General features: G+C 43.3%; 1 protein-coding gene across 1 annotated transcript in view; it reads left to right on the top strand.

Annotated features, from left to right (window-relative positions):
* Positions 1-24977, top strand: part of LOC139709267 (axin-1-like) — a 45137-nt gene extending 20160 nt beyond the window's left edge. The window contains exons 4-11 of the mRNA XM_071621215.1: positions 2659-2767; positions 6750-6884; positions 7366-7844; positions 8258-8398; positions 8816-9046; positions 11244-11387; positions 12716-12916; positions 24571-24977. Coding sequence (XP_071477316.1) covers positions 2659-2767; positions 6750-6884; positions 7366-7844; positions 8258-8398; positions 8816-9046; positions 11244-11387; positions 12716-12916; positions 24571-24703 — 1573 coding nt within the window. The 3' untranslated portion in view covers positions 24704-24977. The remainder of the gene's footprint in view (positions 1-2658; positions 2768-6749; positions 6885-7365; positions 7845-8257; positions 8399-8815; positions 9047-11243; positions 11388-12715; positions 12917-24570) is intronic.

The following is a 24977-nucleotide window of genomic DNA, read 5'->3' as shown; positions in this document are numbered from 1 at the left end:
TGCCAAATGCCATTGCATTTCAGTGACGATGAAGTTGGGGGGGGGGGGGGGGAGGGGCAGAGAGCGGTGCACCACTTGGCTTCAAAGTAGCAACTGCTCGTTATTTAGTTTCTATGTTGGGGTGAAATGCAAGTTTGTTTCACACTGTGTTTCTAATCTACCCAAGGCTATTCCTATTAACACAAAGACGGCCCGAAATGGAAAATCTCAGCGATGGAAGCGGGGTGCCGTAGCCTGTGAGACTGTAACAGTTTTCTCTTCCTCCTTTATCCATCACCCCCTCTCCCTCTCTCCTTCTCCATATCTCTCTCTCTTTCTCTCTGCCTACCCTGCTGCGGATCTCCTTTCATTGCTTTGATGCAGTGCCGACACTGCCTGCCGCCTTCCCTCAGAATAGCAAGCATCCCCCCCCCCCCTTGCATTTTCCCCTTTTCTTTCCCTTTCCCCCATTTTTACCCCATGCCTCTCCCGTCAGCGCTATACGTTCCCTCTCCGTGTCTGCCCCATCCAGTCCTGGTAATTTGATTTAGTGGTGTCACGGAGGCTCATATACTGCTTTGGGTTTCTCCTGCCCTGCTGGAGAATAAATTGTATCTTCTTCTGGGACCTCAATATGTGTGTGTGCTTGCCGGTGTGATAGCGACTCGGAGTTGTTTAGCCTGCAAGAGATAGACCCTGTTGCTAGCAGTCGGTGGCGTGACAATCATCCCTGCAAAGTTTCAGGGGGACCCGAATCCTCCGTGAGCACGAGAGGACAAGCGTTTGTAACATATTGTAAGCAGCAACTTTCTTGCTCCTGTATGAGTGTATTGATGCAGATTGCTGCCACAACAAGCAGTCCCAATTAGGTGATCGCCCCATGCCGGAAGAAAGCATAGAAACATTTGCTAGCTGGGATTTTCTGTCGGTGTGCTGCAGAATTCACGCTTGTGTGTGTGTGGGGGGGGGGGGGGGGGAGGAGGGTACTGTGCGAGTCGCGTTCCACGACAGCACTGGGGTCTGATATGAGTAGACTAAGCAGAGCACAGCTGTACCCCAAGTCTGGCTGCGAACAGTACTGTGGCGATGACGGATAGATGAAATCTCATTTTCATTTTAGGCAGAGTGGTTCCCCTACCCCCACAGGGCTCAATGTGGGTGCTAAGCCAGGGATCCTGAAATAAGGCACAAAATCTTATTACTTTATTTGCACCCCTGCTAGTCATGACAATTCTCCCGTTTCTGACAGTGTAGGTACGTATTCCTTCATAATTTGTTCCCCTTTCCTCTTCTCCCTCTCTTTCCCCTACAGCGAGAAAATTCTGAGAATTTTTGTTAATGTTTTGAATCAAGAGTTGGAGAAAAGATTGGAAATGTAATATTTTTAGCAATAGCTGTAGAGTTATATCACTAGTTAGTAGTTCCTCTTTGCTCTCCATGCTATATCCATTGAAAACTTGACTCTAATGCATGAGTGAAGCTTTCTTAAAACCTCCATCAAGGGGGTGGGTGGGGGGGGGGGGGGGAGAAGTCATTGTACATGTAGGCCCTACTCAAATTTGTTTTGCTCTGATTTTTTCACATTTATTAATTTAGATAAATTTAGATAATTTTTTTTTTTAATACCGATTATTGCTCTTATACCTGTTGATTTAAACCAGCCTGGTTGAGAGCTATCCAGTGTATTGCATGTCTTGGTTTTAACCATAAGAACTAGTGCATTACTCATAGTGTAAAAGATATGTGTGACTATCATTACCATGGTGATCACACAAGATCATAAAATGGGATAAGAATTGGAGAGGAATTTGACCAAAAAAAAAAAGGAAAGAATCCGAGAAATGCTTTCAATGCATAATGTATGGTGGATGCATCGGATAAGGGTTCTATTTCCTCCTGTGCACACTAGATGTGATTGGATTACTGTACAAAGTTATGCTTGTGTCAATCTGGGCATCAAATCGGACTGCTCAGTTGCATATTTGTGGTGTGAATTGAGCTTGCTGGGATCGAGTGCGCGATGTGAACAGCACCGTATTGGTTTCAGATTGTAATAAGCCGGAGCTCCCTTCGCAGATGCCCGCAGAATGTTTCAATCTGCCCAATTTGTAGCTGGCTGCTCGGTGCGGCCCGTGGCGGTCTCGGCTCCGCCAGCAGTGTGAGACACCTGCACCAACTTACATTACAAGTTCAGAGTTCAAATTCTCCCTCTCTCCCCCCACCCCCTTGCCCATCCCCTCCCCCAGCTGACACACAGCACTAGTGAGTAGGGTTTTCTATTCTGTAAGTGTACGGTTTCTTCTTCTGAAAGTGGCACGAAAAACATTTGATTGCCACAACCACGGGCACAGGAACATAAACATTTGGGATGGGTCTTCAAAAGAAATTCTAAGAAATATGATTGATGGATGAATTGGAGATTGATGATTGCTGTTATGAGTACCTATTGCTTACATCTTTCCCTAGTATGAAATATATAGGCCTACACTGCAACAGTTGGTGATAGAATCATGGATGTATCAGTCTCCAGCCACTTCCTATAATAGTAGTGTGCTTGACTCTGTCAACTTCATTAAAATAAGTGTTTTATGTGAATATTGAAAGGACAGTGCCAATCTGTCATGAATACTTTTGTTCAGTTTTTATCAATTTCTTTTTTTCTTTTTCGTATACTTTCAGCGACGGGTTTCCGATCCGGTCAAGACAGCAGCAGAAGAGGAGAGCCAACCGACACATGAAGCACAACATCAGGCAGAATGGGAAGGTCATGGTCCACTTGCCCTGCCCAGTGAGTATGCGTTAAAACTAGCCCAAGTTTTACTAGCCCTCGCTCTACTAAACCCTGGCTCAATTGGCCCCAGCACCCAACTTATGTGGCCCCAGCTCTACAAGCTCTCACCTTCATAAGGCTCTGCTGCATTGGCCATGGCCTCACTTTAATAGCCCCATGCTGTACGACCCCCAAGCATGCTCACCCCTCCTTGCACAGGTGTAGCCATATCAACCATTTTGTCTGTGGCCTTTAAAAAAGACAGTCTAGTTTTTGTTCATGTTTTTCTGTTCACTTTTAATCCTTCCTGCTGCAAAATTCTTGTGTGTGGGATTTAAAAAGATAGATCTGAAAATCCATTAAGCCTCATATCTGCATGTGGTGAATTGTAAATGTCATTTGATATATTCCATATTTCCACATGTACATATGGATAGTTTCATTATTCTTTGCATATACATTGTAAATGTACAGTCACAGTCAGATTGCACACTGATTTCCAGCGCACTCCATCATATGACATACAACTAGATATATAGACGAGATACATACCACTGATAAATGTCTATTGTCAGGAAATCACAGAATAAAGTTGTTTGCTATGTGAGCGCTAGAGGATCAAACAGATTCAGATGGCAAAAAAAGAAAAAAATAATGTTTTGTTATCATATTCGTTAAACACATCTATAATTTTCTTCAGAGTTCAGTTTCTGTCAATTGCGAGCTCTTGGCCGACTTCCAACGATGTGCTCTAGCTTTGTCACAACGTTTTGCCCTGCTGATCAAACACATTACAGCTTTTATAATAACTTTGTAAAAAGTATGCGCGTACGTACTGTACACATTATGACAGAGAGCACGCAGTTTGTAGAGAAGTGAAAATAAGCATGAAACTTGTCTCTAAACACGTTTAAAAACGAGTCTCTTGTGGCCATCTGAAAGGGCTTGGTGTCTTGTTGGGGTTGGAAATCTTGCAGCAAACAAGTGTTAAAGGCCAGTCACCCACCATGCTTGATTATTGTCATTGTCTGTTGTTATTTTTCCCAAAGCTGCGAGAAGAGCTGCGAGGAACTATTCATTCACCCCATTTCATCTTTATCTTGAGTTCCGCTACACTTAAAATATAATTCTCCCCCACCTCCCCCCCCCCCCCCCCCCCCCCAATAAAAAGACGCCTTTGTCTGGATGAATCTCATTCTGGGCATAGTGGCATCCTCCTATTCATGTGGATGGTAAGGGAAAGATGAACACCACCGCTGTGGAGTTTGAACCTTTCGTCTTCTGATGTTAATGACCTATAGGTAAAGGGGGGGGGGGGGGGGGAGAAGGAACACACTTGTGCACTGGCATTGTGTGAGAATGTCACCACAGGGGCTTAAAGAATGCTGCCCTGTAAACAAACAAAGAAAAACATCCCTCTGCAGGTGTGTAAATTCAGCAATGTTTTAATGGGATGGAATCGTATACTTGGACATACAAAAGAACACAGTTGCAGAATTTCCAATGTGTTTTTATTTTGGGGGCGTTGATACAGACCAAAACAAATAAACCTGTCTCGATGTTTAGTTATTGCGCAGGTAGCAGCACTCTGCAGGTTAAAAAGGGCAAGGAATATATTTTCCAGTAATAATCCAAGTTTGAAGGTTATGTGCAAGAAAAGGGACTATTGTCAAAGATGAAAGGAATGCGGTTCTTGATGGCTTTTTTTTAAAATACATTTTTCAGTGTTATATCTTTGGCTGATATCAAAATATTGTAAAACATTCTCATCTCTTAAATAAAGAAAGTCTTGAGTTGAGACTAAAGAGCATCCCCTCCATTGCAGCAGAAGGATTGTGACATCTTAAAAAATCAATAACAGACACACAGGACACACACACAAAATACTTCACAGGTCAAGAAACTATACAGCTGAAAAAATGAATATGGCAAGAATTCCAGGAAATTTTGCAAAGCCACTTTCCTTCTTTTTTTTTCCTTTTCTCTTTGTCAAGAGTCTTGTGAAAGTTAAGCATTTTGTGGTTTAGGATCTGGCTGTGGGAGAGTATTTAAATCTTTTGCACCTTTTGAAGGTGGATAAGGTATATTAATTTAGTATGGGGATTGATCCCCCCCCCCCCCCTCCCTTGTCCCTCTACATCCCAAGTTCATACTGTTTGCCTCCATTCAAATCGCACACACACACACACACACACACACACACACACACACACACAACCACAACCACGGGACCTCTATGCAATTTATGATGTTTCAATAGTCCAAAAGAAGGCAAGGACCTGTGTTTTTAGATTAGGACTCCTGATTTTTACCGGGATAGTATGCAGGAGGAATGGCAAAATCTCTCAGCTCGATTGGGTAAAAAGTTGAGTCAGGGAATGGTTTCAGGAAAGCAAAATGGGGGGGGGGGGGGGGGGGGGGGGGAGAAGAGGCGCAATAATGTATTGTCATGGTTATGTTCAGCGTCATCCAATAAAAGTTATGGAATTTTACCATATCAGGAGATAAAACAAGCATTTTTAGTCATTATTGAATTAGATCCATAAAAAATGATCTGTTTAAAATACAAAGAAGTCTTGTCCCCTCTGTCTTTTTAAGTTGTCATTCCTTTCTCCATATGTATATATTCCCTCCCCAGCCAAAGGACCACTCATTTTCTACCCCCCTCCCTCCAATCCCGTTAACCCCCTTCCTTCTCACCTATCGCCCCCCTACACTCCTTGTTCCTTCTGTTCTCCTGACTTTGCTGTATGCATCCCATCCCCTGTGGCACTCCTGTACCCTGGGCCCCATGTACATCTTGTATCTTTTCACACCCTGTCAGCTGGATTTACAATTGAACTTGTTGAATTCCTGTGCATGGGGTGAAGGCAGGGCTCCGGTAGAGCGCCCCATCTGTGCTTCATATGCCTCCAACCTCAAGGCCTATTCTGGAAAAACCAGACCCTCCGTCAGGGTTTCTGCTTGTAAACCTTTGTGAAATATGACCCCGCATACCACCTTCAGATTACCCACCAATGCAATTGTAACTGAAACCAAGTGCACTATAATATGTTTCTGTAACCCCAGAAATACAAGTCATTTTGCAGTGTTCAGCAGGTACAATGTGAATACTACATTCAAGATCGTAGAAGAGAAATACTTTAGGGTTTGGTAGCGAAGACTATTTTTTGACCTCTTCACCAGTGCAGGCTCCACTACCATGACCTTTGAACTTCTGAGCTCAGCCTGGGTGTGAAACTGGTAATTGCGTACTTGTGCCTCTGTGTATTGGGGAACAAAGAAAAGAAGGAAGTAGAGAAAAATGCAAGAAACACCATTTTCTTGAGAATTTGGTCCTGTCAGGTATATCATGGAATTGAGCAAGCAGTCAGAATAATCACAAAATATCAAAAGAGGTATTTTGGGTGGAGAGGCTGTTTATGCATTGGATTTTTGTGCCACAGTTTTTGTGCAAAAAGAAAACAGAGCTCATTGCCATATGTGGTTTGTTTGTAATTTGACCATTGCTTAAAAGCTCAAATACTCGTGAATGTTAATAATGTGACAGAAGGGATATACAGGATGCAACAAACATGCTACTGTATTTTAACTTCAAGAGTTTCATCCACAATTGCAAGAATTGTAATTTTCATGTGGATCATTTCTAAAGGTGACAAATGAGTGGAGTTTGTGTGAATGTCCAGGAATTGACTTCCTTTCATTCCCTGTCATGGCAGTCCCAAGTTCACAAAGAAAGGCAAATATTTCACTTTATTTCTTATGAGGAATACACAGTGAATCGGTATACACATAATGCCCTGTGCATACAATGCATTTGGTACATTTTGACAAAAAATTTCAGATCTTACCCCATTTGATATTGGGGGGGGGGGGTAATGCTGTACCCTGCCCCCCTTTAGTACCCAATGGGGCATCTTATTTTTGGGGGGACAAATTGAGAATGAGCATATCCAAGCTTTGTTCTCAACTGTTTCTTCTTGTCCCCGTTGCATTGCAGCGTGCCAACAACCCGCGGGAGATCCCTCCGACGGACCCAGTCGAGTTTGCGCGGATCCTGACGGAGAAGCTGGAGAAGGTTCTGGCAGAGCGAGAAATAAAGGAGAGACTCGCCGCCAAGCTACGCAAGGTTGAGGTGAGTTTCTGTTTAAAGGGAATGTTAACATGAGCTATTTTTTTTAAAGCGTTCTTTTTTAATTCTGCAGTTTAATCATCACTTTGAAATGGATACTAGTGACTTTTCGAGTCAAAACTCATTCACGATGCTGACTACGAAATCCGAATAATTTTATATGAATGATTGTTTTCTGACATCTTCTTCAACGTTCCAGTTTGGCTCACATGTCTCTTATCAGTACAATAAAGGAGAAGACTTTAAAACAGGTGCATTCTTTATGCTTGTCGTAAAATAAGACAGTAATGTGCCAAGGTTACAAATGCATGTGTTGTATATATTTACTCAAGTATGTAAAAGACAGGTTTGAATTTACCAACTGAACATTCACACTTTCTTGTTTGATTCCATCTTTAGATGTTTGAGCTAATCCAAGCAATGCACTTTAATTCTCACCAAGCTTTTTCTTCTTTTCCTTCTTTGCGCATCAATGTTGTATCAGGATGTCGAAGAGGAAAGTGAAATTGTGCCGAATTCTGCCACAAGGCAGCCCGGAACGCAAATATTTCCTGTTCATGATTTCGTGGAGGAGGACCCAAACAGTATTCTTGAAGACCACATGTCGCGGGTGTTCAGAGACTCCAATAGGCACACGCCGCGGGGCTTTTCGCCGCGGTCACGGTCGCCCGACCACCACAGAAACAAACTGCCGCCCTCGATGGCGAACGTGCCACCGGTTTCAGCTCTCACAAAGCCTATGTTGCATCACCGGCATCATGCCGCAAAATCAAAAGAACTTGGAATGTTGCCACCAAACGTGGCTAGTGTTGGACATGCAGAAACAACTTACGTGCCATATATTGAGGATTCTGGGCGTCACAAAAAGCGCAGCAGTAAGAAGAGTGACATCTCATCAATATCAAAGACAACGGACAGCGGGATCTTTGAAGGGCCGCCTTCGTTGCCGTCCGATTCAGAGAAGTGAGTTTGGCAACACCTTGTAGCAAATGGAGCTGCTTTCTTTGTAGATTATTTTGTTTCACTCATGCTCGGAGCCACATATAAGTAACCACCTTGTTATCATAATCTTAGCTGATGCTTGTTGGCATAATATGAATGTTTTGCCGACCTTTGATACCAGTTTTTGGTCCTTGTTTCATGAATATTTAGATCAATCAAATTACATGTAGCTTTTCAAGGTAAGATGCAATATGTTATACGTTTGAAATAGACATACTCCTGTTCAAGATGTGGTTGTATAATTTACAAGACTATGTGCTGCTCTTTTACAAAGCACCCCCATATCGTATGATTTACAAAGATAATGTGATGCTCTTTTACGAATCACCACCGTAATGCAAATCTCATTTTCCTGCACATTTACTCTGCGACAGTTCCATGAAGCGTGTGGCGGATTGGATTCGAGAGGGAGACGACACTCCAGGCCCGCGCCTGCCGCGGAACACGTCGGCACCGCACCACCGGAGGACACACAAGATGCCCGCGGACCAGTACGTTCCCATGGCGATGCATCAGTAAGTTCGTTGTTTGGTGGAGTCTCAACAAGCTCCTTGTAAAGACTGTTTTGTGTGTTAAGTGTTTAGCAGTGAAAATTGGAGACTTCTCTTGCTCCAACATATTGCATGCTTCAAGGTTAGTGGTGCAGTCCTTGGGCTATTGATAATATAAAAAGTAAAGATGTCGTATAGATTCAGCACTTTCAAAGTTTTATCCCCTCCCCAGACTGGTAATTTAGTCACCTTGTTCATTGTGAAGAATAAATAAGGAAGGTTTGTGGTCTGATGCAGGCCACAATGGGGAAGAAGGCTTTCCCATCAATCTGTTATGAAATATCTGAGGCATGGCCTCCACTGAAGTAACTGACAATTCAAAGGAGAGTAGTTCTTCAGTTGCCCACAAAAGTAATTTTTATTGTGTATCTGTCTGAGCAGGATGTCATCGAAAAAGCCTGTTGTCTACAACACGTCGAGGCCCACCTCTATGGAGAGAGAGCGCACACATACACCCACCACCTCGCTGGCCCAGCACAGCTCACCCCACCTTCCCAAGCAGCCTTTCGCCCAGGACCCCAACATGCCCCTCATGCAGCCCCCGGAGCCGCTCACCGTTCTCGAGGAGGCTAGGCGCAGGATAGACGTCTCAAGTCGGCAGCAGAGGATAAGGTAGGTTTTCTCATGTTAACAAGATTTTTCTTTTTTTTTTAGACCCCCATGGAGTACCACAATGGACCCACTCTTCTTCCTTAGAATAAAAGCTATCAATTTTGCACACCATTATAGAAAAAAAACAGATTACCTCAGATACGGAATCAATCATGTTTGTTTGTAAATACAATAATGAAGCTAGGTGAAAGTTGTGTTCTACGTTAGTATTTGTTTTTGGAGGGGGGAATAGGATGGTTAATAACTTTTCTGACTTAGGAAACTGCCGGGCCCCTTTTCATAAAAGAGTTGATATGATATGATGGCAACTCTTGCTGAATGGCAGCTGTCATGGTAACGGTAAGAATCCAGCTCGCTGACTGGTTGTTGCTGTGGGAAGTTGCTATTTCAGCAAGAGTGGCCATCCGAAAATATTTTAGGAAACGGGGGCCCAGGAGTCTGTGCATTTTGCATGCAAGGTTTGGTACCATGTGCCAATGCAATTTCTGTTCTAGTGTTCGTTATTGATTGAACACTACAGGAAGTCAAATCTTGTAGAATTGCAGAGCTGTTTTTGTTCAAGAGAGACTTATCCATCCAGCTTTCATTTCTCTGTGTATTTCATGACTTACTTGGGTTCACTTGGGGGGTGTAGAGACGTAATGTGAATGTGATTTGACTGTAAGTGAAATGTGCTATCACATGAGTGCTGTTAAATCGAGTCTTAATTTTCTTAATTCACATCCAAAATACAAAGATTCTGCATGTGTTGTCTTTCTTTGCTTTTTCTTGAAAGTCTCCCCTTCTTAAAGGGATGGTATAGTATTGGTGGAGATGAGGATTCAGCTTTTAACTTTCTGTGAGATACTAAGAAACCACTTATAAAATGTTACAGAGCATACCATTCTAAGAGGAATTCAAAGTTTGTTTGATGAAAATCGATTTTGAAATGGCGTAGATATCCAAAAACAAAATATTATACGCAAAACTATCCCAATAAAAGGTGGGTCCCACCTTTTATTCAGTTTGGTTGTTTTTGGATATCTCAGCCATTTCAAAACCAATTTTCATCAGATAAATGTGGAATTCCTCTTTGGATTATGTGTTCTTTCATATTCCATAAGAGGTTTTTCATTATCTCCTCAATAAAAGTTAGAAATCTGAAACAAGGTCACAAATGAAACTATTCCATCCCTTTAAAGGACAAGTTCTCCTTCATAAACATAAGGATTGAGAGAATGTAGCAATATTAGTAGAACACATCATTGAATGTTTGAGGAAAATCGGACAATCCGTTCAAAAGTTATGAATTTTTGAAGTTTTTGTGCAGTAACCACTGGATGAGAAGACTATTGCAGTGTGTGAATAACTTAGATGTCATATGCGTACAACAATATAAGGAAAATATAAAGAGAATTTCACAAAATTTCATCTTTTGAAAAAAGTACACGTTCCCCAGACTAGTTACCGATAAATGTTATGAGTAATATTATTCCCCCTGCCTTTAGAAAGAGGCAAGTCAAGTGCTCTTTTATTATGCGAAAAAAGTGAAAATATGTTGAATTTTCTTTACATTTTCTTTATACTGTTGTACGCATATGACTCACAAGCTGTAGTAGTCTCCTCATCCAGCGGTTCCAACACAAAAATTTTTAAAATTCATAACTTTTGCATCGATTGTCCAATTTTCCTCAAACTTTCACTGATGTGTTCTACTAATATTGTTGCATTTTCTCAATCCTTATGTTTATGAAGGTGAACTTGTCCTTTAAGGACAGAGAGACTATGAAGGTGGAGGCAATCTGAATGCTTTCCATGTTTTCGTTATCAAAGCGAATCAAAGTGGCCCCTCTTCCGGTTGTGAAGAAGTAACTTCATGAAGAAAAAAGAGAGAAAAAAAAGGCAGGCATTAACACTTGAGGAAGCTGTAAATTGATTAGCCCTTGAGACTGTTTCCGGTGAATGGTTTTGTCACTGCCCCTCGCTGTAAGTCGTTGTCGGATAGTGTTAGGCAGTCATTGTGTTGGCTCAGAGGGATTCCATCCTTAGTTAAAGGACTTTTAAAAAAAATAGACGTCGTACGCTGAAAGGGGTGTCGCGCCGCCGATCTGACTGTCCTTGCAAGTGCTATTCAGCTGATCTTCTGTCCACATGTTTCTGACTTGAATTCTTTCCCCCACCCCCTCTCCTTCTCCTTGTCCCCTGCGTTTCCCATCAGTGGCAAAACCTCTGACCCCAGGAAGGACAAGAGGCCGGGCGTCCCCGGGATGACCTCGTCGGGTCAGATGCGGCCGCAGATCCCCACCAGCATCTCGGACAACCAGATCTACCCGAGCCCGTCCAGACCTTCGGCCACAGGAGGGTAGGTCATCACACAGGTGTCCTATCGAGGGGGCATGTCCTAAAGTAGGGCACACACACACAAAAAGGCAGGGCACGAAAAGCTGTGCCATGGCAAATTTTAAGGAAAAGTATTTCAACACATTTACAGTAGTTGACAAAAGCCATGTCTTTCAAGTAGGAATCTAAATTGCGTTGCTGAAACACTTGATTGTTCCTTTCATGGATTCCTCACAAGTCCAAGTGCTAGTCCAATATACCAGGATGCTATTAATACACTAAAATCCTGCAAGATTAAGAGTGAAGTGAATTGTGAATTTACTTCATGTATCAATGATATACAGAGAGTGGACAGAAGTTTTACCAAAAGTGTATGCTCTAAATTGTAGTACAGTCGACTTCCGTTAAAATGAAATCCTTTTGACCGGCAGTTTTCTTTGGTTATATTGAAATTTCATTATAACTGAACAAATAAACAATGAAAAACTATAGAGTGGATAATGTTGGGGATTGAATTTTCACTTTGTTGTAATGGAAGTTTGTTATAGCCGTGTTCGTTACAGTGGACTCCTGTTATAACGAGGTCCTCGGGGACCGGCAGTTGTTTAATCTTTCGTTATATCGAAATTTTGCTATAACTGAACAAATAAACAATTCAAAAAAAAAACAAACTATTGAGTGGATAATGCTGGGGAATTAATTTCTACTTCATTGTAACTGGAGTTTTGTTATAACTGTTTGTTATAACGGGAGTGCACTGTCGAATTAAAAATCCAATCTTACAGACGAGTGAAGTCTGCCAGACTCTCCTCAAGGCTCTCTGAAAAATTAAAGCTCGTGTCTTGACAGATGAATAAGAATTTCCTCCTGATTTGGGAATTCTCTGTGAAGATCCATGTCACACGCAATTATCTCCCTTGCGGCTGTTCCACAATCTCCCTGTCTTTGTTGTGTCAACGTGTGGTGGCTTCGTATCTGTTGAATGGAAAGCTGTCATACAGAAATTAAAGAATGAGGGGTGATAGGGAAGCATGTACATATGATGAGCTTTCATCTTGATGGCAGCATTCTAGCATGTATAAAACCCATGTCGTATAGTATAATATTACAGTAAATCATCCTTACTCAGTGGACATGAAATGTATTAGGTTTGCATGTGAATAAAGCTGTAATTGATGCAACACATAGGAAGCTGAAGAATAGTCATACATTTTGTGTTGACCAGTTGGAGTTGTAGCCAGAGAGAATGATGAATTGACCGATCCAAAGGGCAGTTCTCTGGTGTAATGTCTTCGTCTGTCGCCCTGCACTTTAACCATATTCCTGCCTCTGCCTGCTCCTCTCCCGCAGAAAGCGACCAGGTTCGTCTTCCTCGTCGAGCAAAAGTCGGCCCACCTCTTCCAGCGGGACGTCGGAAAAGAAGACGCAGCCGTCGACGACCATCGCCTACTACCTGTGTGGAGACCCCATCCCCTACAGGACCACTCTCCCCGGCTCTGAAATCACCCTCCGGCAGTTCAAGGCGCTCATATCAAAGAAAGGAACATACAGGTTAGTCTTGTTTGTTATTTTAGTGAGAAAAAACTCATCTTTTTTGTTGGAGAAAAAAATCCTGATGAGCAAGGATGATCGTGAATGTTTGCATGAATATTTGACAGAGGAACTGTGATAGCTTAGTTTTCAATGACGTTTTATCCTTGGTTTATGCATGTTTGTGTGTTTTGCCAGTTTGGTTTGCCCGTGGATACCCTTTTTTTACTGAGCTGTGTGCGGAGTCTGACATGTTGCTCTTGTATCGTGGTGTGCAGTAGAAGGCATTTGTTAGATGGGGCTGCGATCTGCTGCTGTCTGCCAATAGTTATAGTTTGCAGATCGATGATGACAAAAACAAGATATTTTGAAATATTCAGTGCTGGAAAATTGGGAAACCAGCACTGAAAAATTGGGAAACCAGTGATTGAATAGAAATAGTTATTGGTCACTTGAGGAGCTAATTCTTGCATGAGCGAGAGATCAGTTTTAATGACACACGCAATGAATGATGATATGCTACAATTGGAAAAGAGAGATAAAAAATCCCAATTTTATTTACGTAATTTTGCCACTGAGCTCTTTTTAATGTCTCTCGTACTTGATTTGCTTGTGGAGGGGACATTTCGTAATACGCAAGAGATTAAAGTTCTGATGAGATGTTTAACCTTGGATGTGCCCAGGTCGGGGGGGGGGGGGGGGGTTGAGAGGAAGGATGAGCTTACCTCAATGAATAACTGATCACCATGAGTGCACAAGTTGAGGCCTTGTGAAAGTGTGTCGGAGGTGGGACTGGATGTGCGACCTTTCCCTGTAAGATCAGAATGAAAACACCATCGGAATGCTATCCGTGTTAATGCCTTCCCTATTGGGGAGCTTATCTCCGGTCTCTGTTCTTTTTGGCTGGGCTTTACCGGTGAGCATTGGAAGAATAAATGAGCCTTGCGAAAGAAAACTGACCTTGGTTATTCATATTGATGTATTCCAATAAATAAGCATTTGACAAGTTTGCACATTTGTGCATGCATGTGTAGAGACAGATATCTGCTCATATACTGAGCACTTGTTCGGTGCAGGTGTATAGATGAAAGTGCAGTGATGAGGCTAATGCTACACTGGCACCATTTTCCTGGCGGCTAGGGCAATCATGTTTCAGGCCACGGTGGACAAAATAGAATGGACCTGAGACAACACGGAGGAACGGGATGGGCAGACATGACGGGTCGTGATTCCTGTGGATTATGTGTCAGATTTTTTTTTTAAACTGTCAAAACATTTGCCACGGCAGTCTGATGAGAAACCTAGTACACCGTAATAAAAGGGGGTGAATGCACAGAACATGGGAGCATGTGAGAGGATGCGACGAAAAATATGTGTAATCTAGCCTGATCAGGTGCCGTGAGAATGGTGTCTTATAGCTACAGTACATGTTCAGTGGAGCAAGGACTGGAGCGAACAAGACTAGAATATGGGGGGGGGGGGGGGAGGGAATATCCCTCCTTACCCATGACAAACTGCATTTCGGTCAAGTGGCAGCCGGGAACATGGTGTAAACGTATCATTACTCAGTTCTGCTAGGCTGATGTGTGTGTCTGACCTGTGTGTGTGTGCTTGTGCGTGCATGCGCACTTACCCATGATGGAAAATGAGGACACACACACGAACTTTACATTTAAACCGAGGACACACAGAGAACCGAGGACGTCCCATACCTGCCAACTGTTCAGATTTAATCTCAATATTCAGATTTTTCACTGAAAGAAAATGCATTCAGTGTGTTCTGATTTCTTGAAAATATCTGTTGATAGTTAAGTATGTGAAATTTATAAAAGTTCAGATTTTTAGATAATTTTTATTTGTTTGTTCAGATTTATTAAGTCTCAGGGTTGGCAGGTATGACGTCCTCGCTTGGCAGACCATTGCAAACGGTCTGCTTTTGCATGTAGGGGTACATGTCTGTAGGTCCTTGATAGCATTATTGTAATAAGTCCTTGGTTGGATGGTAATATACGAATGAGTCCTCGGTTGACAAGAGTCCTACTTAAACACAGGTCCTCGGTTATGTGGTAAAGTTCTTGTGGGTAAAACAGGTCCTCAGTTTCCGGGTTTCCACCATAGACATGTATGTGTGTGCATGTATGTGTGGTTTGTCAGACAGTGAATCAGTTTTGAATCTGAGCAAATTCCTGAGAACGCTCGGAAGGTGGTTAGACAGTCAGCCCTGTAATTGTGTATCGTCGTTACCTCTGCGGAGGGCGAGGTGATCGACAATGGATGTACAGTGGATGTCCACGGGACTGGGGGGAGTGATATTTTGTGTGTACGTGTGTTGGCAAGCATAGTCCAATGTTATGATAACAGGTTGAATGGCATACATATCAGCTTCCCTTCACGTACGCACACACACACACAGGCACACACACACATACGCACACACACACACATACACACACACACACACATTTGGGAGTTCTCCAAGAAGCTGGGCTGTTCCGTTTTTCCATCGATAGGTCAGTGACTGAGAGGTCATTACCCCTACGTGTCTGGTTAGAATGGCATGTGGAACCAGGTTGTGTAAAGGTGCAGCGGGGAAAGTAGCCCCGAGGAGTTACAATGTGTACCCACTGTGCAAGAAAAGTAGCGAGTCTGTGGTAATTGACCAGAAGAGAAAAAGTTAGGGTGGGGTGGGGTAGGGGGATCTGAGAGATGATCAAAGTACAGCTGCACCCCACCCCCATATTTGTCTGAGGCAGTAAGCTCTCAAATGAGAAATGAGTGGGGAGGTTGTTTTCCTTTTACCTGTGCTTGCTGGGAAATCCATTATGACAGTTTTACCCTCCCCCCCCCCCCCAACACCTTTTATATTTTTGTGGTATTTGAAGTCTTAGTAAAAAGCCTGGAGCAAAAAGGAAAACTCAAAGTGGCGAACAATCCATCAATGTATTATATACACGACATGCAACCCAGTTATGCCGTAACCCATGTCTTAGTCACTGCCTTAATCCTGTTTCAAAGAATTCTGCCTTCTGAAGTAATGTTTGGGATGAAGGATTCCACACCACCCCCCCCCCCCCTTACCACCACCACTGCTATTTGACTTGTGCATCATTTATTACAGAGAAAAATATTGGGAGAATTTTTTATCCACCCTCCATATTTTTGTATGTTGGATTTGTATCTTTATCAGATGAAAGATGTGAATAGACCATACATCTCCAGATGCTTGGAAATACTTTTAGAAATCCTTCTCAATATCACAAATTTCTCAAAATATTTTAGCTTCACACCCAATTCCGAATGGCATGGTGGAATCATTAATTATCAAGTCTCCTTGCTCAATTTGTTACTTTTATGGACTGAAGTTAGTAAGGACATGCATTTAAAAAGAGAAAAGAAAGGCATTAGTTTGCTTGACAGCAGCACAATTGAAAGATTAATAAAATGCCAAAATGGAAATGGAATGCAATACATCAAGCTATCCTTGGTGGGTTGCAGACTGGCATCTTAATAATCTTAATCCCTCTCGCCACACCCATCCCATCCCCACTCCCCCCCCCCCCCCCCATCCCAATCCTTTCTCACATTTGAATTCTACTATTCTCTATGAATGAATTATTCATGAATCGGAGGTAATTGGGGCAAGAAGATGGTCACTGACCGCCGATGACCGGATGCAAATTTTGTGTTACCTCCAGCATGCCCGAGTGCATTCAATTCATCCATCGGATTCCCCTAAAAAAAACGGAAAAAGAAGAAAAAAGTGGAGATGGCAGAAGTAGGCCGGTGTTGAAGAAAAGAGGTGGGGGAAAAAAAAGTGCTAAGAAAGATTTCTCCGAGTCTTCGTTTATTTCCGTCGTGGTGTCCCTTTCTCTTACCTCTTTTCCCTGTCCTGTCCCCCCCCCCCCCCCCCCCCCCCCCCCCCAACGATGGAGAGATGCAGGAAATGGAGAACGCATTAAAAAAATGGAAGAGATGATATGTAGTGACAAGTCAGGGATCGGACATTTCATTCACCGCTTTTTTCTCTTCTCTTCTTTCTTGGCGGCGGGACAGGTTAGTGGACGCTCGGGGAAAAGTGGAAGTCTTGAAATTAGGGATCAATGACCAAGGGATGTGAATGGTTACCAAAAATAGCAAGAAGAAGAGAGGCCACTCGGGGAAGGCAATACAGATTGTGAATGCTCTGTTGTTGTTTTGCTCTGTGTGTGTGTGTGTGTGTGTATGTGCAAAATATGATCATTCATCACAGTAGGGCCTATTTGTAAGATACCGCAGTTGAGAACACACCTACGGGTGTTGTATGTGAACAACCATATTATGTCATCAGGACTTCCATTTTTTTTTTCCAGTATATTGAAGAAATCAATGCATTGATAGTGATTATTTCAAAGCTCGACAACTATTAAAAAAGAACTGTTATAGCTTGTGACAGGAGTGCTTAAAGGGATGATATAGTTTTAGTTTAGGTGGAACTACAGGTTTCTTACTTTTTTGTGAGATAATGAAAAACTTCTTTTGAAATATTGAAGACCATATAATTCTAAGAATTCAAAGTTTATTTGATGAAAGTTGGTTTTGTAATGGCAATGATATCCAAATACAAAGTGGAACCTAATGAAAGGTGTGACCCACCTTTTATAAGGACCACTTTGTTTTACTGTGTTTTTGGATATCTCAGCCATTTCAAAGCCAATTTTCATCAAATAAAGTTTGAATTCCTCTCAGAATTGAATGTTCTTTCGTATTTCAGAAGTTGTTTGTTTTTTTATCATCTCGTAAAAAGTTGAAACCGAAATCCCCACCTCAACCAAAACTATACCATCCCTTTAAGCTTGGACAACTGCTCCTTCTTTTCCCCACCACAGTTTATTTTCCCACTCTAAAACAGGGAAGGGCTTGAGGATTGAGTCTCGAGCAATCTTGAAATGGTGGCTGTCTTAATATCTGTGATGCAACATTTGCTCCTGTGACAAGTCCTCCAGTCTTATTTTTTCCAAGGACTTAGGGGTAGGGTTGTGATAGGGTTTTAGATTTAGTTTGATGTCAGGATTAGGATTAGGGTTGTGCTTGTGGGTAGAATTTATGTTTGGTTTAGTGTGCAGACATTTCATGGGAGCAATTGTCCAAGCTGCAAATGTCATGGAACCTATTTTACCATATGACCCAGAATAGATATTGGATGATAAACATCAGTGGTGATAGGAAGTTGTGTTCTGAGATAGTCAAGAATGAATTTCGCACGCATTGACATTGGAAATATTTCAAACCCACCAAAGAATGTATGGATGCCATTGTATGAAAAATATTGTATAGAAAGGTACACCGGACGACATTAGATTTAGACATGCTACGTTTGAATATAAAACAATATGCAGTTTGAAGACTTGTCTGGTCACAGATCTTTAGAAAAGTATATGATGCATCACGCGTTACCCTGGGGTACCGTAGTACCCCTGGGTACCACGTTGTGTAGCGCCACCTCATGTCCACTCGAGGACAGCCGCAGAGAAATGCATGCACTGTGTGTGCGTGTACATAGTCATTCCCATGCCACGCCATATGCATGCATGGCACGCTGTGCTAGCAATAGCGTGTGCTTCAGTGCAGTGCAGTGCAGTGCAGTGGCTAGCGCGCGCTAGCTCCAGCACCAAAATAATTTCCACTTTTTGGCAACTCGGTGTACAACCTTTTTAAAAAAATAAATAATTCAACAAAATGGCTGATTTTTATTTGGTACCCCGGGATACCATTTATGTCATATTTTGTTTTTGCTCCATGCTACTAAGCTGTGACTTCTGCATTTCTGTCCTGCCTTTCTTGTTCTCATGACAAGAGGAAAGGGGGGGGGGGGGGGGTTAAACAGCATGCCATTAGTCAGACACCCTGCTGTCTTCAGCCTCTGTTATTCTTTCAATATTTTCACATGCACTGTGGCGGGCTTAAAATCCCATCGCAAAGCAGATCTTTCAATTGGCAACATGTTCCGCCATGTTTATATGGCCTGAATACTAGTACATGTCCTCGCGCGTTCTCGCTGTCAAACACTTTGACTCCGGCTGGGGTCAGAGACGATCGTTCTGCGTAGGTCCACTCCCCGATTCAATACAGAGGGACTAGGACCCAGGCCGGGCCTCAATTTGCACCTCCGAACCACTTATCCTCGCACTTTTCAGGTGTTGTTTTGAGGTCAGCCCGAGAAATACAACGTCAACAATGCCCCGGGGCACGTCGTCCCTGGCTTGGCTTTTCTCTCCAGGAACTGGGTCTTCTACCACGCACCACTGGGCGAGGGAGGAAGCTCAGCTGCAAACAAAAACTGTGAAGGAAAAAAGGGGTGGGGGGGGGGAGAGGGGGAGGAGAGGAGAGCGAGAGAGAATGCAACTCTGATTCTGTGTGCCCTACAAGAGGACCTATAATGTCGTCCGCCTATCCCCTTTGCTTGATAGTATGCCAAGCATTCCAACAACCAATGTCTGTCATGATCGTGCACTCAGAGCAGAATGTAACCTAGTTTTGTCAAAATGAGCAGCTCGGGGGCCTTTTATTATTTTACTTCTATTCGACAAGTGGCTCTGACTTCAATTTTTTTTTTGTCCTTTTCTTCTCAATTTTACCTGCCTTCAAAAGTCAAAATCTACTCTGCTAGCACCAAGTGTTATTGTCAGTGCATATATATCATATACATGTACACAAGTTCACATGAACTTTTTACAGATAGAAAGTTTGATTGTGTGTTTTTGGTTCATTTTATTGAACAAAATCAAGTGATAACTTGTGAGAGTTGATCATGAAACTTCAAACAAGAGGTATAATTAGAAGTTGTTTTTATTTTCTTTCTTTTCCATTTTGACAGCTACAAATTGTATGTGGCAGATTTTTTAATGAATAGAAATTTAACCCATAGTATACCAGATGCATCATGTCATGTGCAATCAGTTTTTGGTTGATAATTGGAGGGCTTGTAGATAGATAGAGGCTTCTACAGTCTAGATTCTTAATGCTGTTCCATAAAGCTTGGGAGAAAATATCACCATTAATAACTACCCATTAACTGATGTGTTGTTAAATTGATCATGCAGTTTGAATTGGCTTTTGTGTTGGAACCATTGAGACTCCAGTGCAAGGCTATTACCCTTTGAAAGTGTGAGAATTAGTTAGTATTAGAATAATTTGTTTTACAAAAACTATTTTGTGGCTATGGTGTTTCAACTTCTGTGTAGAAAAAGTCCATTACCGCATCAATCAATCTTAATTCTGTTGGAGGTATTCAGAATTCTGTTGGAGATGTTTAAAGTTTGCATTTCCCATGTCCAAACCCTGAACTGCAATTTTTTTCCGGAGCTGTAGTTGCCAGCCGTGGAACCCCATTGAGACATTGCTATGTGCAAGAGTGGCGTTGACGCCATGTGTTGGATTTTTTTAGATCGCTTGGCAATTACTCCTTGTAGTGTTACTGTATCACAGGATTACCGTATTACTCTTACTCCAGCGCCTCCTATTGCTATATATGTATAGCATGTTGTCGAAAAAAAAAGAAGAAAGTGTCCAGCTCTGTGATGCGAAATGAATTCCAAGCACGGGCTGTGCAATCTTTGTTGTCACTGGAGTGTGCATGCGATTCCCAGAGAGGCATGAAGCAGTGGTGGTTCATGTGGACATGTCACTTGTGCTCAGCCAAGTGCAATAGTCTCATCATTTCCTCTCCTCTCATCCATGGGTTACCATCCCCACGAGGGGCACGAAAACCCTTATTACACCAATCACCTGTATTTCCTCTTTAACCTCAGGGAGTCCGTGTGGATTTGCGTGAAGTGTGTCGTGTTTGCAGGATCCACTGCCCGTTTCCGCTCCGGTGGTCAAGACCGACGCAACTGCTGGGGCAAGCCCCCCTGGCAAGATCGGGGCGAAAATTCCGTCCCTGTTATTTTCCTGGTTTTATGCAGTAGGTGATGTGAAATGATGACAGTTTGTGTCACGAGTGGTGCTCAGCGGTGACAAACTCCTCCCCCTCCCCCCCCCCCCCCCCCCCCCATCATTCCTCGTGGAGGAGAGATTGAGGATTTGCTGTTTTCGCAAGCTCCTTCATCCCAGGAGGAGCTATAAGGCAGAGAGGATTAATGCATTTCGCTTTGGTGATTCTGTCCTCCTTGCCTGTATCACTTGGCCAGCATCTACCCACGGTCCATCTCCCGATTCATCCCCTCGAGTCAGCTGTCACTGGAATTAAACATCGTAACTTCTCTTCTCCCTGTCTTTGCTCCAACGTTACCCCAAGATTTCTCGTTTTTGCATTCCATTATTCTCGTTTTTGCATATGTCCATCTTCTAATCTGACACGCCATCTTCTATCGTCTCATCTTTATTTCTTGTACTCTCTCCTTGTTACGTTTGATATGCGGTTAAGAGCAATGTGTGTGAATGTGTGCATGTGTAAGGGGGTATATATTGTAAGTGTTTTAGAGAAGTTGCGCTTAATCTGTGCTTGGAGCTATGCATCCCTCTAAATCTCTTTATCTTATTCTCTATTTCTGGGCTGTCTTCATGGATTATGTAAAAGTGTAAATCCTTTGATGCCAAGGACAAATCTTATAGATTTGTGGAGATGTATATATGCAGAATTTAAGTTGTCTGATATATTTTGCAAAGAAAGAAAACGACATAATTCTGTAGCAGGAATGGTGAAACTGAACACCTCTTAAGAATTGATATGCACGACTATCAAGATGACAAAATAAGTCGAATAATCTCATCAAGCCCTTGACCATAATAGAAATTGGCACGTGATGTTGCACAGTTGTCCTTTAAGCAGCCTGGAAGTGATACGGTGGCTACAGTTGCCAGAGGGGTCACTGCTCTTTCATTGGCACGGCTGGTCAGAGATTGCATTGCTCACACACGGATGGTCACCTCCCCACGCTGGGGGTGTGGAGTTAGGCCGACACCCCGCTGCACTCCAGAACCGGGGAAATTGACCTCCTCCTCCAGCACGCGATCAATATCCTCAGACACTGCAGCTTGAGAATGACAAGGGGCTGGAGTGGAAATCCCTCCGATGAAAGGCGGGGAAGTGCTCTCAACCGAGTCGCTAGGGATCTGGAGGGAGCAGATTTTTATTTATTTGTGTGTGTGTGTGTTCACACCCGCCAAACATCGCTCGTAGGAGATAGTGTCTACCGGCATGCGAGACATCTTGCAAGCATTGTGCTTGACTTGCCCCATCTGAAATCCTTCCAAAAAAAAAAAAAAAAAAAAAACTGTCCCAATGATTAGTCCACTGCAGTTAGAAGATCCAAATTTATTCCAGTCTTTTCAGATTTAAGAGGTCAAAAATATTTGCCTTTGAGCCCCATTTACACATTTTGTGCACTCCTATATTTGACAATAGTCTGGGTAGCTTTAGCTAACAAGTATTGTGTTGATGAACACACTGATTTATTGTGGCACGTTTATTGGTAAGGTAGGCAGACATGAAGTTATTGCTATTTAAAGTGATTAATTTCAATGTGAAGACTGTAAGGTAAGGCTAGTTTGAGGTAGCAGAAAAGTGGCCAGGAGGACTAGTATAGACTTTGTGTGTGTGTGTGTGTGTGTGTGTGTGTGTGTGTGTGTGTGTGTGAGTGAGTTTTTGGTGAGAGGGGGGCAACTGGTTTTCCCATCTGACCAACCTGTCGCGGGGAATGAGTCGTAAGTTGTTGTGACAACCGGCTCTCCCTGGTAAATCAGACGATGATGTCCCCCTAATTCACTCGGCTCGCCAGGGGTCCCTTTGATGCCCCGCCGCCAGCCCTCCGCCAAAGCCCACTCTGGCTTCAGGAAATTGTAGCTAATTTTCACCTCTGGAAACCCAACACCCACACCCTAATTGGCCGGTGACAATGGCAGACTGTACTGTGTGGCTTCGTCTCAGCGGGCCACTCCATATGGAACAAAGGGACAAATGAAAATGGCAGTCACGATGTTTCCTGCTGTTCGCTGATAGTACTTTGTTCTTTGTGTGTGTGTGTGTGTGTGTGTGTGTGTGTATGTTATGTGTGTGTGTGGTATTTCCCAAGATAAGTTTCCAGCCTCTTCTATGTCTACGTTGTACTCTCATTGTCATATTCCTCATATTACAATAGTCCCATACTTTCTTTCAACTTCAGAATGTATGAAGTCATTTCATTACCCCACAGTCTCTTCATACTATTGACTTCTTAGAAACGCGTCTGCCATGTTGTTACGAAGACTCCTTTTCAATATGCCCTCTATAGCTGTACTACTTGTACAGAGTAGTTACAATTCCAAGGATGTGCTGTTACCGTGGAAACCTCATGTTTAGTTTTTTGTTTTTGTTTTATTAGCATTTGCCCTCGGAGTCTCATGAGTCTCTCCATCATTCTGTTTTTTGCCTCTGAGTCAAAAACCCTCTTGACCCGAGCCGTTGTCCCGCCATGGGTGAGATACAGTTGCCGTTGTGCACTGGTGTATTAGCACCTGCCAACGTGCTGGCGGGCAAGCGTTTGATGTTCTGCCTTACCCCTGGGCTGTGCCTCTTGCTCTATCTTCCTCCTCTTGTGCCCCCCCCCCCCCCCCCCTTCCCCACCCCACCCCTGCCCTGTGTCTGTAGGATCTTCAAACCACATGACTTTCGTTTTCCCTATGAGATCAGCAAGAGTAGTTGTGCTTCGTACCTGTCTCAGTTTTTGACGTATCCTATCATGACAACAATTTTTTGATTGGTGTGGATAACTTCTTTTCAGTATTTAGAGGCCTACATTGTGTCCATACAGGAGGTTCTATTTTCAGTAATGTCAGAAGATCTACACCAGCTGTCAACCCTGTCAGCCGTGGCTCATAGAGATTGCCGATATACTCTAAGGTCTTGACAATTTTCCTTCAAGCTAAGTTAAGGTGGAGTTGCACAAAAATGTACTGAACAGTGAAGGCACTTGCGTGCTTTTGCTGCCAGTATTTGTGATCTTTGAGCTCATCTGCTCTTCGGTTCATATCCCAATCTTTTGTTTCCCCCTTTTCCCATCTGCAATCCTATTTCTTACTCCCTTTTTCTTCCCCACTTCTTTCCCTGTCCCATGTTCCTTCCCCTCTCTCTTTCATTACACTCTTCCTCTTCAAAGAGGAATCTTCTGTTTTTGTTCCTTCCGATGTCTTCTTCCTCTCTCTTGTTTTGCTCTGTACCTTTCCTGTCATCTATTTCCAGCGGTGCTCCCTCTGCTATCTCCAACCAAGATTTCTGACGAGTTCTCCCATCTTCTCCCCCGTGGGTGGCGACCGGAGATCCACCCTCTGGCCAACTCTGGCGGGGCCAGATTGCCCCGTTTAAATTGTCGGCTCAGGAGGGGGTTGATCCGCCGTGTTATTAGATTTTGGTGCCTGACGTCACGGCCACACATCGGCACCTCACTCCGTCCCAGTCCTGTTTGTGTCAATTATCTTATGAAACAAAAAAAAAGGGGGTGGGGAGGGGGGGGGTTAGGTCTCATGGCTTGCAGAATGTAATGCGTTTACTGTTGGTTGTTGTGTTGCAATTGCTCGCAGATACCTTTTCAGTGGTATAGATGTAAATTAGCATTCTTGTTTTCCTCTTGTAATGTGCATGGACATCAATCTTGTTAACATACAAAGCAGTTTGGGATAATGCCTAATCACGGTTTCTCCGTCTCTTGTATCTTCTGCAGGTACACATTCAAGATGCCAAGCCTCGAGTTCGAGTCAGGCGTCGTCCACCAGATCATCAACGATGACGACGCAGTCCTCCCCCTCTACCAAGGCAAGGTAGTTGGTAAGGTGGAGTCCATTGAGGACCACTAGCTAGCCACTGGGAAGCTCTCTATCGCCATGACATGCAGCCAGCCACGGGACAGACCTGTCCCGTCTCTTCCTCTCATCATCATCTCTCGGGGAGCGCTGGGGTTCGCCGATGGACATCGCCAAAATTGTTATGTCATCTCGTACCACACCGGGACAGGTTTTCAGAGGGAGACATGGGCACCCCGAGAAAGCTGCTCGCCATCATGCCTGTTGCCATGGATACCCCTCCCCCCTTCCGAAAACACCACCAGATAAGACAAGGGCGTAGCGCTCC

This window comes from Diadema antillarum, unplaced genomic scaffold (genome assembly GCF_040938485.1).
Source record: "Diadema antillarum isolate AM-2024a unplaced genomic scaffold, OU_Dant_1.0 seq00001423_RagTag, whole genome shotgun sequence".
In the NCBI taxonomy this organism is placed as follows: Eukaryota; Metazoa; Echinodermata; class Echinoidea; order Diadematoida; family Diadematidae; genus Diadema; species Diadema antillarum.
This window is presented reverse-complemented; position numbering and strand designations above follow the sequence as displayed.